Here is a 13651-nt window from a genome sequence, read left to right as displayed (position 1 = left end):
TAATGTAATAAGAGTTAGCCAGTTAGCCTGTCTAATTAGACCGACCGAATGGGTTCGGCGGTGCTTACTTGCTAACTTGCTGAATATCGTGTAGTGTAATAAGACTTAGCATGCTTAACCATTCAGTCAGCGCGCGGCAGTCGCAGAGCAAAGACGTTCGTACATGTTTGTTTTCTGTGGCCGCGTGCACCATGGCGTGTTCGCAAGAAAAAAAAGTACTTTGGAATGTTTTTTATTTTTTATAAATAAAGTTAGCCAACGCTTGACACACTGATACATTGGTAAAAACAAACATATATAATATAATATGTTACATACATTATAGAATATCTTAGCTGCAAACGATGTGTCAATAAATTTAAATAAATTTTCTGCGATTCTCTAATGACAACATACTAAAGTGTGCCAACCTGGTTCTGTTCTTGATTTGTACCGAGACATACCATTTTTATTGCCATATTGAATGTTTGGAGTATCTATTAAATTACATATAATAATATAAATTACTAATATAACATTATATTAGTCATTCAAACTCGGCAACTCCTACTCTAAGGTAGTTTCTTAAGTCACATGGCGACATCCGTCACCGACTACGTACGCTTTGCAAATGAGTAAAATGAGTTAGCATGCGGTATTCAGTCCAGTGTAATAGCGAGCTTGCTAATTAGATTTTAAGACAGTCTGAATATCGCATAGTGTAATAAGCCTTTTAATGTGTGTCTTTTTGTACCACTGTCATGGCTTGAAAATTTGTCGATACGAACTGTCATTTTCATACAATTAATGTACTTGTCGACATTCTACATACACACGTTTGATGATTGTATATAAACGGTCACGTGCCATGGCGTGTGCTAATGTCAATCTCATAATAAAATATTTACATCTGCCTATAAGTGATTTTAGTTTTGTTTATATGAAAGTTCTACTTTAAATATTATGTATCTGTTCCCTACCCAGATGTTTCTCCCATTTTTTACTACACTCACTCACACTAGTGATTTCAACGTCTTGAACTTCTTGTGGTAAAAAAAATGAAAATGAGATTATGTGTTGACCTTAATATTACATGAGATGTTTTTTAAATATAAGTTGTTGAAACCCAGCAGATAGAGATTCTATGTCTGATTGATCTTGAGCAATCATAGTCTGGATATTTGAACCAACGTAAAATAAGGAGGTGTCATCAGTGTAGAGAGTGGTATACATATAATTACAATTAATGCAAGGTGTTCATTTATTTAAAAAATATGTATATTTAAAAAAATACTATTTTATTTGAAACCAAAGCGTCAGTCTGTTATAGTATGGTTGTAAAGATAATAGTTTTTGAATTTTATTTTCATTGATATTACTTTCAATTATATGGTGTAAATACAGAAATGTTCGCAAAAACATTTATATCAAACTGTTTAACTTGTCCTTCAGTACTTTATTGTTTAGCATGTGTTTATATAGGCAAGTTTTTCCCAATTGTCTTATTTTATATTTTTCCAATTGTTTTATTTTGTTTATAAAGACCGCTACAATGTAAAGGAAAATGTGCATTTACTGAACGTAACAGTCATTTTGTTTACTACCTAACCTTAAACTTTCTTGAATTCGTTCAGCGACTCAAGAACGCGGGGGTGATAATATACGAAAGATGAAACTATTTTAAGCTTCGTTCAATTATAATTGGCTAACAGCATCTAGCCCAATGGGGGTTTGACACACGACATGATGCGTCATGACATCGCGTCCGCTTGATCTATTAAAATCAAAACGCCACTTTCGTTTTACTCCTTTTGTTCTTTTCATTTTTTTTAAATTATTATAAGATATATATCTGGGTGTAGTACACAAAGAAATTTATTACAGCAGTGGAAATACTACAGCTTGTTCAAGCGCAAAAAATTCAGTCGACTTTGATACGTAAGGTAAATAATATAACTTCATTGAAAATGGCATTTAAGAAATTAATGAGAAATGTAACTAATTCAAGGACTAATGACAAAATGTATGAAAAAATTATGCGGCGTATTTCTGAAAGGTTGGCGCAGGACAATGTAAGAAATACAAATGGAACATTGAAATTCAACGAGAGTGTTGAACGTATTAAAGTGCTTTTAGAGGCCCAAGTAAAAGAAATCCATTTGAAATTCTGAAACACTAAAGAGTCTATCTACTATAAAGTAAGTTCGCTTGGAGTGTGGTAACAGCAAGGAGAGCATTGGTACAAAATTACTTCAACCAGGATGAATGAAATGTATTGACAACCTTTCATTGTCAACAAATTAAATTCTGTTTGTCTTGTTATATATATATATATAAAATGAACTATTTGTGAAGATTTATAATTGGCCCACAATGCCATATATAATCTATTTCTGTATTGTGCTGTGAATCTTCTGAATAAATATATAAATAAATTATCTAGTTGATAAAATGGCCTGGGACTAGTGCTGGGCAGGCTACTTATAATTCATTTGCTATACTTGTTTTAAATATTGTAGAATTGTTTGATGATTTGCTTTTTTTTAAGAGTACCGAGAGTTTTTTACGCCGACTTTTTCTCTCGGCCAACACCCTCTGTCTTCTTTGCCGATGAGTTAGGGATGCCAACAGATTCGAATTTAATGACGTGGAATAAGTGATACCACGATGATCTTATGTTCCAAATAAACGTATTTCATTTCATTTTTTATCATATCATTACTCGATAGTAGCAATTTTAGATATCGAATCAATCATGGTGAGCTATTAATACAAATAATTTATTTCATAGATTGCCCATATCAGATTCAGGTTTAAAGATTCCTATAAAGAGTGGTCGTCATTATGCGATACGGCAAAAAAATGTGACCAAATCGTAAACTCACGACGTTTTCATCATATTGAAGAAATAAATAATATTTATAATAGCTGCAGTCTAGTAGTATATTTCTACTAAAGTCCTTAGCCGCAACTAAGATCCGTAGCTCTCCAAAAGAACAAGCGACTGACACATCGGTGCGTTGGTTAGGCTTTGTAATATTGAGTTGATAAAAATAATATCGAAATAAAAATGTGATTTAAAACCACCTTAATTAGTTTGATTAGTCCAATTTGTAAGTAAATAGTATTAGTAGACGTATGTGTCCGAGGGTGACGGCAAGTACGTCTAAATGACCCGCGTTCTCGTCTACCTCCATGTCCCATAAAATATCTTAGGTTATTGAAACCGGTGACTTTAGGGTATCATATTAAACAGCAGGACAAGGCAAGAAATGGCAAGTAGTTGATCAATCTTGTGCCTGACACTAAGGAATGCCGGTTCCCCATATTTTCCATGTTCCACATAGACAGTAAGCCCATTGGTGTATCGAACAGCTGGGGATCGAACGTACGGCGCTAGAGATGAGAGTCGCACTGTAAAACCACTGAGCCAACACTGATGAATATGACACATAAAACATAGATTATAAAATAACACTATTTTTAAGATGTTTTTATTAGTATGTACTGTAATTCTAACGGTTGAAGTTACACTTAGGATCACCTGAAACATAAAAAAATAAACTAAAAAAGTTATTAAACAAATAAAGAGATTCGGTTATATGATAATGTTAAAAGTATTTTGCACAGAATTTTATAAAATCTAAATCAGTACAAGCGGTGTTAAACTAAAATAGTTAGATTTCAGGTGGTAAGTGAAAGTTCTAAAATTAAAACGAACCTTTATCCAATCTACCCTCAGCTCTGCAACGTATGAATTGTAACACTCTGTCATTGTCACTCGGCTCGTGCACACGTCCACTTGAAGGCGGAAGGTCGGACAAAAAAGGCGCTGATTGTATGCAAGGCTGCCTGGATACTAGCGATAATTCTAAAAGTATATTATTAAATATATATAAAATAGCTTATTTAAATAACTTATTTTTCTTACTATTAAATTAAGTTGTAGAAAATTAACATTAACGTTTTTACTTATTATACACCTACCCTAACTAGAATGTAGATTTTCTGATGTATGGCACTTATGTTATAATATTATAACATAGGTACATGTATGTATATAATATATGTGTGTATATATAGATATATACACACACATATATATATTTAAAATAAAATATAAATTTAAAGCTTTACGTTAATAATATTAACATTACATTTTTATAAGACAATAGTCAAAAAGCTACCGTCAAATTTTGGAACACAATCTTACACTACTCTAGATGACCTACCTATATATAGTTGTGTCAAAACTTAACACACATTTTTTTTAAATAGACCAACGAAACCTTTCCTGACCTTCGAGATCATAATTAGCCAAATCGGTTCAGGCACACTCGAATTTTGGCGAGATAAACTTACAGCAATTAATTTTTATATATATTAACAATCTAAACTATATCTTAATAATACCTACTAACTTTCATGTGTGTGTGCGCAAAGAAATGCTCGTAAATGGCACACACTCATAAAGGTACGATATACGCCGTGATTGCATCGTGCACAAATCATCATATCCCGCAACGAACATGTAGATGGGCAATCTTTGTTATCCTCTTCTAGATTGGCTGAAAAAGCAAGGAAGACGCAATAGATTTTCTTCACTATTATCCAATAAAATTTGAATGTTACTTGCTGTTTTGCATTTTCTCTCTGTATTGGAGAGTTATACCGGGCGTCTCAAGAATATGTGACAACAAGGGAAAGTACATTAAATATTGTACATAGGATATTTGCTGAAAGAAGACTTTCTTTCATTTTTAAAAGTAATACTGAATTTAATGATTTTGTCTCGTCTGGGAATCGACCCGCCTCAAATATGAAAAAAACTCCCCTTATTTTAAGAGAATGGACAAAAATTAATTATAATTACCTAAGAAAAAATAATTTGCTATAAAAAAACGATACGACAACGTGGGCGAGTCACAAATAGAATTGTGGCATATCATATCGAGTATTCACCATAATATCAACATTACCATAATATGATTAGAAGATACCTACCATAAAAATAGGTTATGTGAAAAACAAATTACAAGTAGGTATAACATACCGTTATTTTCTTCCGTATGATCATAATCTTTAGGTACTTTAACATCATCATTAAATACTTCCTTTTTTTCACCGGAATTTGGATCGATTCTTGTTTCTTCATTTTGCGCTACATCCTCGTTTTTTTCATCACTTCCCCTATCGGTAAAACTTTCTTTATCTTTGTTGGTTTCAGTACCATTGCTATGATCTAATGTATCATCAAGTGAAACACCTTGTTCTTCATCAATCACGTTAATTGAATCAAGACCTTCATCTTCTTTATCCTTTAATAACATATTATTGCTATTGATCTATACTTGATGATTATCTAATAATGCAAATTCACTTCATTGAGAACTAGCTCAACCATAATTTACTTTCATTCGCTAAGCGAGAGATTAGATAAGCAGTCAAATGCGTACAATTTGTTTATATCGTTTTCTGTTATTTATGCTCTCGAACATCACACATCTCAAAATCAGAACAATCAAACACTAATGTAAATGTTAGAAAAAGGATATACATGCGTGAAAATGACATGAGAACTTAAGGCGCCTTGTAAACCAGATCTATGGACCATTAAACGATGATGACAAACGTGAGACAGGCGTATTAAATGGATTCTACTTAAGTTCTGCTGTGGATAGGGATTTTGTTTAAGTAGTAGGTACGAGTAGTAGCAGAGCAGAGAAGAATGCTCAACAGATTTTGGAATCAGAAAGAAACGGAAATGATCACATGATGAAAATCTTTGTCATAGTTTACTTTACTTTATGATTGTGATCTTCGTTTGGTGTCATAACATGTTTTTCCACACTCGTAGAATTCAATACAACTAACGCTTCTGTACTGTCCATACGAGGTGTATCATCATCATCGATTTTATCATCTTGATCGTTATTATTTTCATCATTATTGTCGTTTTCATTACCATCTTGCTGAAATATGGTTTATTTATAAGATCGCGAGTCATCGACAGACCACATGATATGAGTTTAAAAATTAACTTGAAAAAAACAAGAGGGCTTCAAATGTCACAATTACTATACCCAATGTCAACGCATGCACATGGAAGAAAATTCATATGGTTGTGACTATCCAACCCTTGCGCTAGTTAACAAACCTGTTTTGGGCCCGATAATTCTAGTTTCACATGAAAGGATAGATTCGCATTAGGAACACATATATATGCGCAAGGCTGAGGGGCTGAATTAACAAAAAATCTCGGTTTGTTTTACATGGCATCAGTGGAATCAGCAATCGATGTCTAAGTAAATGTCCAGAACATGAAACTTAAAATAGATTGCTGACTTATATGATATTAAATTTTTTAACAATATTGTGCCTTACAAGTGGTATTTTTACATATTATGAGTTGGTAGAATACTATTTTCAACGCTAACAAAATGGCGTATTTGTTGAAAAAGTGGTAAGGGGTGAATACTTTTTACAATTTTCAAATGATGAAATTAATAAAATATTTCGCACTCCAAACGATATGAGCCATTACAATTACGGCAGCAATATTAATGGCTCAACAGCATACGGAGGGTTCAAGCCAAAAGTCTATAAGGAATTTTGACACCATTCGAAAGGAAATCTAAGCAATGATATCTATTCTTAGCGAACATCATTTATAAAAAAAAACATTTTTAATTGTGGTAAGCCATCACAAAATATAAATATAAAGGTGAGTATATATTACAACTTTTGATATTTTATAAACAATTTGGGCACAATGAAACGACAACGTCTCAGGTACACAGTGCGTCGTTCTGAAGTTACAGTCATAATTCGTAATACTAAGAATAAATAAAAATGAAATAACATATATACCTCATTCTCTAGCTGTTCGTCCCTTACTTTGTTATTGAGTTTTTTATTGCTTAGTTTTTTCTTTGCTGTAAAAGCTGTATACGTTTTTTAACATGCATTTTTTTAAATCGAGAAACTTAACGTATATAAGTTACGTACGATAATTCTTCACGTCGTCAGACGAAGGGTCACTCAAGTTATCTCCATATAAATACAACTTCTTCCCTTTACCAATTCTGTGAAATGTTCTACGAGCTGAGAAAAGAAAATTTTTGATTTGTCTATACTGAAGATCTCACTGTAACCCTCGAGTGTAAATATTGAATGGAAGTCAAACAGACTAAAAAACTAAAATCTCAACAGTATTAAATGGTTCTGTTCGAAAAACGTTGATTACCCATTAAACTACACAATTAGTAACCAGTCATATTTTTTTTATTTAATAATTTAATTTCATAGACAGGAGTGGAATTGTACGCAAAATACTTAAATAACCACAGACATGTTAATATTGGAGTTACATTACAACACTAGTATTGAAATTGTTTCCTTGGTAGGAAACAATTTCAATACATATATACTCAAACTTAAAATATCTTTATTCATATAGGTAAACATGTACACTTATGAACGTCAAAAAAAACAAATTAAATTTACATTTACAACCAGTTCGCACTCTTTTCAATCGCCAAGTTTCTAATACAATTTTTGTATTTTAATTGTTTGAACTGGAGCATCTTACGAGTATGATACGAAGTAGCTGTTACTATAGGTATATATACATATTATAGCAGAATTATTGTCGATTGTTGAACCGTGAACAATGTCAAATAGAGATGGAGCTGAGAATTAACCCTGAATGGTAAATTTCAATAAATTGACGTACGGGCTTTTTATTTTTAATGAAGAGTTTTTAACATTATTTTATCCTTACCTCTTTTAATCTCCCGTTTCGATCGTTTAATACTTGAATGACAATTGCGCATTGGTAGTATATATGCTTTCATGCCTAGAAATATAAAGTATTTATATAAAAAAATATAAAACTTTACGCCTAAGGCTAAGTACGCTGAATTCGGTAAATTGACAGAGTTTGTCTAAGACAACACAAGACAAATTGTCTTATCAGTAAGAATAACTTTGTTATTCGGTAAACGATTCAGGGTATGACGTCATCGTAGTTATTGTAGCCGTTGAATGTAATCACTTAACGCTGCATGTTTTTACATTAAAATACTGCATTTAATATACATGTCCCTGTATATTGTATTGAAGTTTTTTTTGCCTTACCTGGATGGCATTTTATATAACCAATTTCGCATTTATTATATACTATCACATTATATTCAATATTTTTAAATCCTTTTCTATATGTCACTTTAACACAGGTTGAGTCTTCTTGGTTCGGGCATTTTAAATTCTTGCAATTGTCACTTTGTTTTGATAATAAGGGCAATACTGTAAACGATCCAAAAATTATGACACAGGCGTATGGAAGTAATAAGAAAATATTTTTTACGAAAGTGCGAATCAAGTTAAGACTAACAAGGAAAAAGTTATAAAAGGAACACTATCATACCCAATAAAAAGTAGATTTTAAAGGACATGACTTAACCGCTTGAAAAGTTTCAGTACCGTCGTAAATGTTAGTAATAACACGCTTGGTTGGAGCAGAAATGTATATACTTTTTGTTATTGGTTTAAGATAATTTAAAAAATGAAGTTTGTTTATTGCGATTGTATGATATGCATTGTAATGAACATTTTGCGTTTATAATGATGAAAACTGTGCTTCATAACCGCTTTGAAGCATATTTTTGTCAGTAAACCAAACGTAAATAATTACACGTATGCTTTGGTACATGCCACCAAAATTCGAATATTTTAGACTAAATCTTCGAACATTTTAATCCACAGATTTGTAATATGTATATTGAAGTTTAATTTCTAAATTTTTGCTATACACTAGTTTTATGTCCATTGTCATTCATTTTATGTCAGTAGTCTCTAGGTGAATACTTAAAAAATGTTATTGCTATAATAAATGCTAGGTAAACTAAAAACACTTGTCAAAGACGACGGTAATTTTGTAATTTGAAAGTTTGTAAACATTAAAATCAGAAATTCCAATTCCAGGTGCTTTTGTGTCTCAATAATAGCCAATGGAGGATTACCTTAATTATACTTTAAATGTTCTGGTAAGTGTGGTTTATATTTCATACATTGGTGCTTCATTTGTTATACAAATTTGTGTTAAAAATAAATATCTTCGAGCCTTCTCTTTGTTAAATGTATTATTAGTATTCATGCTATTCATGATAAAATAATAATAGAATATAATTGTTTTATTAGAATGTAATTGCTCATTACTACGACAACATTACTAACCTTTTTGTTTTTCTAGAAATCACGAAATTATGTTAATCTCACCATTGTCCTTGGTAACGAGAGTTGTGATCTCGATTCAGCAGTCAGTTCCCTCGTTTACGCTACATTTCTACATTGGCAGCACCAAAAAATGAAATGTAAAGTTTGTACAAGAAATAAAAGAGATGAAAGTACATACAAAGATGACATTTTTGTATCTTTATTAGATGTAGATAGACAGGACTTACCTTTGAAGACAGAGGTTGCATTTTGTTTTAAGGAATATGGTCTGAGAGATAATTTTTTGCTTTTTAGGTAAGTGTTTTTATTAGAAAGCTGTGATAACTATTTTTTGTTCCAGTGTTAGTATACACTGTAGCATTGCATATCTCTAAATTTATTTAGAAAATGACAGAGACATCTTATAGAAAAATTATAGTTTTTTTCCACACAACAGTTTAAAATTTGTTTTGACAATGATTTTATTATTAATTAAAGTATTATAAATTTTATTGTTTTTTTTAGAGATGATATAGATCTAAAAAAGTTAGTGGAAGATAGTAAAATTAATATTGTACTAGTGGACCATCATGTTTTGTCAAAGAAGTATGAGTTTTTATCCCCATATGTCACAGAAATTATAGACCACAGGCCTATTGATAAGAATAACTGGAGGTAATTCAAAATTATTTTATGATTACTTTAGTATCCTGACTCTCCTTGTCAGAATGGTGGTGAATGTTAACACTAATTTTGCATATCTGTCTTAGCTGGCAACTAAGTAACCATATAGATACAATATCAGAACAAGAAATTAATTTATAGAAAATTTTTTGGAATGATAATCTGGCCCTATCACTTTTGCATTCATTATTTTTTCAGCAAGTATGGTATGCGTCAGCCTTTTATGCTTATAAATTATTGGCATTTATGGATGAGATTCCTGATGAGTCTCAGTGCTATTTTGACAAAAGGTTGTACAAAGGCCTGTCAGACACACAAGGCCGAAAAGACATCATTAACTATACAATTTAAGGATCCTAGAGAATTTTAGCCAAAAATATGTAAATGGTTATTTTTGGCTAAAATTTCAATGTAAAAGTGTAAATTTCAGTTACAAAGATGATGTAAGGAGTACGATAGAAATTGTAGGATCTTGTTGTACACTTGTAACTCAAAGGATTCAGGATCTTTCAGCATTAATGAATAGAGGTGATTTCTTTGAAGATTACAAAGTGTGTGCTGATTTATTACATAGTAAGTAAATTCTATAAAAAATTATATGTATTGTATCAGTTAAATACTAGGTTACGTCTTATGATAGCTTCTAGATAATTCATATTCTATTCTTATGGATAGGGATTCTTGACCTGGATGACTGTCAACATGAGCTATCTGCCATCATTACTATCCACTAGTGGAAATAAGAAAAACTTGCCAAAACAATTATGTACATAATAATAATAATTAACAGACTTAATTTTATGTTCTTTATACATGAATAAATATTGATTATTTAATTAATATTTTAGGTGTAATATTATTAGACACAGTGAATTTTTCCAAAGAAGTAAATAAAGCAACGCCACATGATATAGATAAAGTGCAATTTCTCGAAACTATATTGAAACCTAGTGATTGTATTGAAGAAAGGTAAGTCTTCTCTACAAAGTTAGAGCCTCCCGGTCTCTACTCTCTACACAAACATCATGACCAGGGTTTTAGTGCTCACCCAGTCACTGAATAGCAGAGGTTCTATTATTCAGAGTACCCCTGTCACATCTGGAGGCAGGAGATGCACCAAGCATTCCTGCCTCGGATATCAGAAACACATCTACTGTAGGAAAATAATTTATGTATTTTATGCATTTATTATGCAGTCTTCTTTAGTAAACAGCCATTATAAGCAGTTATAAATATTATCAGGATTTTTTTACACATAGATCAACAGTTGATAATAATACTTAATAATCTGTACTCAGCCTGCTGATTTATAATTAATTTTAGGAAATCAAAAGTGCAACGTCTAGTTGAAGCGAGGTCTGATGTGGCGTTACTCAACGCCGCACAATTATTGAGGAAGGATTTTAAAATTGTCGGCGACGTTTTCATACCCAGCTTTCCGATATTGGTTGAGGTTTGAATATCAGAGATTTTAATATATATTTCCGCTATCCTCGTCTGACAAATGGTATTATGCGTTAGCTCTCTTTCACTCTACCCGAAATATTTATCATCTTTAACAGCTGGCAACCCTTATTTGCGGCCGATTTATCCAGGCACCCATATACGATAATTTATAGAAAAAAATAGCTTCAATTTGATATATAATTAATAATTGTACGTTATGAAGGTATAAATGTATCGAAATCATACCTATTTACACCTGGCTGTGAAGAAGCGGCCATGTGATTTTTTTAAATCTTTATGTAAAATGTCACCATGTAAACAATGTTTTATTTAAAATTACAAGTGAAGGAAATGTTATCCCAAAAATCAATTTAAACTAATTTCACTAAAAATAGTAGCGGCCAAATTTTGGTAGATGGTAGAAAAACATTCTCCATTCGGATATTAGACCAAAATACGTACTATTACTATATAGTTTGCGTATGTAAACTATATTTCAATAAATAAATTTTATATTTATATGTTTTTAAACCTGTCAGTTCTACCAACCTTATAGATTATTTGATTAATTAATCTTGGGAAACATAAATATTTTTTTATATATCGCTTCTCGCTTCTGACTTGTTGCACATAATTAACTTGTGACATGGAAACCCCTAGTTAAATCGTTCCGAATAACAATTGCTTTGAGATGATAGGTATGGAGTTCTCAGGAACATGTCGATTATTATAAATAAAACATATGAATAAATGCACCTATTACTATAGGCACGTAAGTCTAGCGCTGGCCGATACGTGGAGGGGATTTATGTGTACTGTGGGGGGGGGGGGGGGGCGGAATGCGACTGGAGAGCCAATCGACGCTCTTCATTCCGCTAGCCCCCCTCAGGTACCTTATTTTTTACTTCTGCGCAATAACGGTCAGCGCTAGAGTTTCGTGCCGCTACTAATACCTAATGGACTCTTAAAATGTATCGATTTCGATTATGAGAATATTTTTTTAACTAATTATTCATTATAAATATAACACTGCCATTTTAAACACGATTAAATATATAGGTATATCTAAGAAAACCCGAAGCCCTAAAGGCCGTTAGCGAAGCACTGTCGCAAAGGAAGTGTACCGTAGCCCTACTTCTAGGCATGGACTTAACAGGAGCTCTGCGTAGAGATGGGGCTATTATCAGTGATGATGCGGAAAAAGTTGAATTAGTGAGTACATAGCCGTCCAGTTGTTTCCAAACGGTGTTTTAAAATCGTCAAGAAAATGTCGTAGTAATTCCTGGTTTTTTATAGAGCAGAACCGATTTTAACACAATTTTGTTTTTTTAGTTATCAAAAATACTTCAAGAATGGACAAGTCCGTGCCTCCAATTATCGCCAGAGGAAAAATCTGAATGTTTCTTTTTTAAACAATTGAATTTATCAGCATCAAGAAAGCAATATATAGAACCTGTTAACGAATTTTTAAATAATTGTAATTAATGTTTTATATATTGTTAATAAAGTTGTTGTTGAAATAGTTGTGGATTTATTTTTCCTTTACTCTTTCTCTCTTCTCTTACCTATATTGACAGACACTTGCAATTGCTACGAATGTAATTGGTAAACGGCTTTTTCTATTCGCCATAGGCTATATGCACAAATAGAATAAGGAGGTCTGACCAAAAAGTCAAATATAAGTAGCTTAAAATTGTCACTAAATCTTTCAAAGTTTAAATATATTTATAGAATACGGATAAAATGAAATCTATTCGCTCTTTTGCACTCTTATTTGATAATCAATATAAACCAAATAACTAAAACCGTACAACTTATATTAAAATATAAATTTCTATGTTTAAAACATATCAAATAGCCTTTTCATTATTTTAAAGTGTGTAAGTTAAAATCTTAAGATAGGATATTGGCACAGTTGAGCTATCATACCAAGGTGTTATCCACATACACCGATCAGACCTACTATGGATAGCTCTTATTGACAGATGGGTATTACAATCCGTCGATTGGTTATTGGCACACTTTTAGCAATCTTTTTTTAAGATATATGTCTCAGATGGTCAAAAATGGATAGATTATTGGGATTGGGCGTCAAAAAACGAAAATAGAATATAAATAATTATCCGGCTCCTTAAAAGTGTAAGTACCATAAATAATTAATAAAAGCGAAGTTCGTATGAAAAACATTTATTTTTTAACGTACAAAAACTTCTTACTTAACAAAATGCATATTTACAGATTATTAAAATTATGACAGTTACTTGCAATGTAAGCTTAAATCTTTTCAAAATTGTGAAATTATATAAAGTAAAATTTTATTGTAACT

At 31.7% G+C, this 13651-nt stretch overlaps 2 protein-coding genes across 3 annotated transcripts; one reads left to right on the top strand and one right to left on the bottom strand.

Annotated features, from left to right (window-relative positions):
• Positions 1-3472: 3472 nt before the first annotated feature.
• On the bottom strand, positions 3473-8435 carry LOC110996144 (putative histone-lysine N-methyltransferase 1). Its single transcript, XM_045633294.1, has 10 exons — positions 8408-8435; positions 8119-8286; positions 7763-7837; positions 6988-7083; positions 6850-6914; positions 5784-5951; positions 5033-5297; positions 4401-4547; positions 3701-3850; positions 3473-3523 (listed from the first exon to the last, which is right to left on the bottom strand). The coding sequence occupies exons 1-10, from the start codon at positions 8433-8435 to the stop codon at positions 3495-3497; spliced, it is 1191 nt and encodes a 396-aa protein (XP_045489250.1). The 3' UTR covers positions 3473-3494.
• Positions 8436-8847: 412 nt separating this feature from the next.
• On the top strand, positions 8848-12841 carry LOC110996161 (exopolyphosphatase PRUNE1). 2 transcript variants are annotated; one of them, XM_045633230.1, is made up of 9 exons: positions 8848-8879; positions 8965-9026; positions 9233-9510; positions 9721-9870; positions 10310-10452; positions 10728-10848; positions 11203-11332; positions 12385-12537; positions 12658-12841. In XM_045633230.1, exons 2-9 carry the CDS (start codon positions 8991-8993, stop codon positions 12808-12810), a joined length of 1164 nt encoding a protein of 387 aa, XP_045489186.1. In that variant the 5' UTR covers positions 8848-8879; positions 8965-8990; the 3' UTR covers positions 12811-12841. The 2 variants fall into 2 exon arrangements, with proteins under 2 accessions (XP_045489186.1, XP_022119402.2); XM_022263710.2 differs by lacking the exon at positions 8848-8879 and having other exon boundaries at positions 8886-9026.
• The last annotated feature ends 810 nt before the right edge of the window (positions 12842-13651 follow it).

This window comes from Pieris rapae, chromosome 22 (assembly GCF_905147795.1).
Source record: "Pieris rapae chromosome 22, ilPieRapa1.1, whole genome shotgun sequence".
NCBI lineage: Eukaryota > Metazoa > Arthropoda > Insecta > Lepidoptera > Pieridae > Pieris > Pieris rapae.
Note: the sequence above shows the minus strand (reverse complement) of the source record. Positions and strands in the feature narration are given on the sequence as shown.

What these genes read in the sequence shown, in the direction of transcription:
- LOC110996161 (XM_045633230.1), top strand. Translation starts at nt 8,991, where the DNA reads ATGGAGGATTACCTTAATTATACTTTAAATGTTCTG. An exon ending in GATAATTTTTTGCTTTTTAG is followed by an intron (nt 9,511 to 9,720) that starts GTAAGTGTTTTT and finishes TGTTTTTTTTAG; the next exon opens with AGATGATATAGATCTAAAAA. An exon ending in ATTGATAAGAATAACTGGAG is followed by an intron (nt 9,871 to 10,309) that starts GTAATTCAAAAT and finishes TGTAAATTTCAG; the next exon opens with TTACAAAGATGATGTAAGGA.
- LOC110996144 (XM_045633294.1), bottom strand. Translation starts at nt 8,435, where the DNA reads ATGTCCTTTAAAATCTACTTTTTATTGG. An exon ending in TTATATAAAATGCCATCCAG is followed by an intron (nt 7,838 to 8,118) that starts GTAAGGCAAAAA and finishes TTATATTTCTAG; the next exon opens with GCATGAAAGCATATATACTA. An exon ending in TGAGGGTAGATTGGATAAAG is followed by an intron (nt 3,524 to 3,700) that starts GTTCGTTTTAAT and finishes TTTATGTTTCAG; the next exon opens with GTGATCCTAAGTGTAACTTC.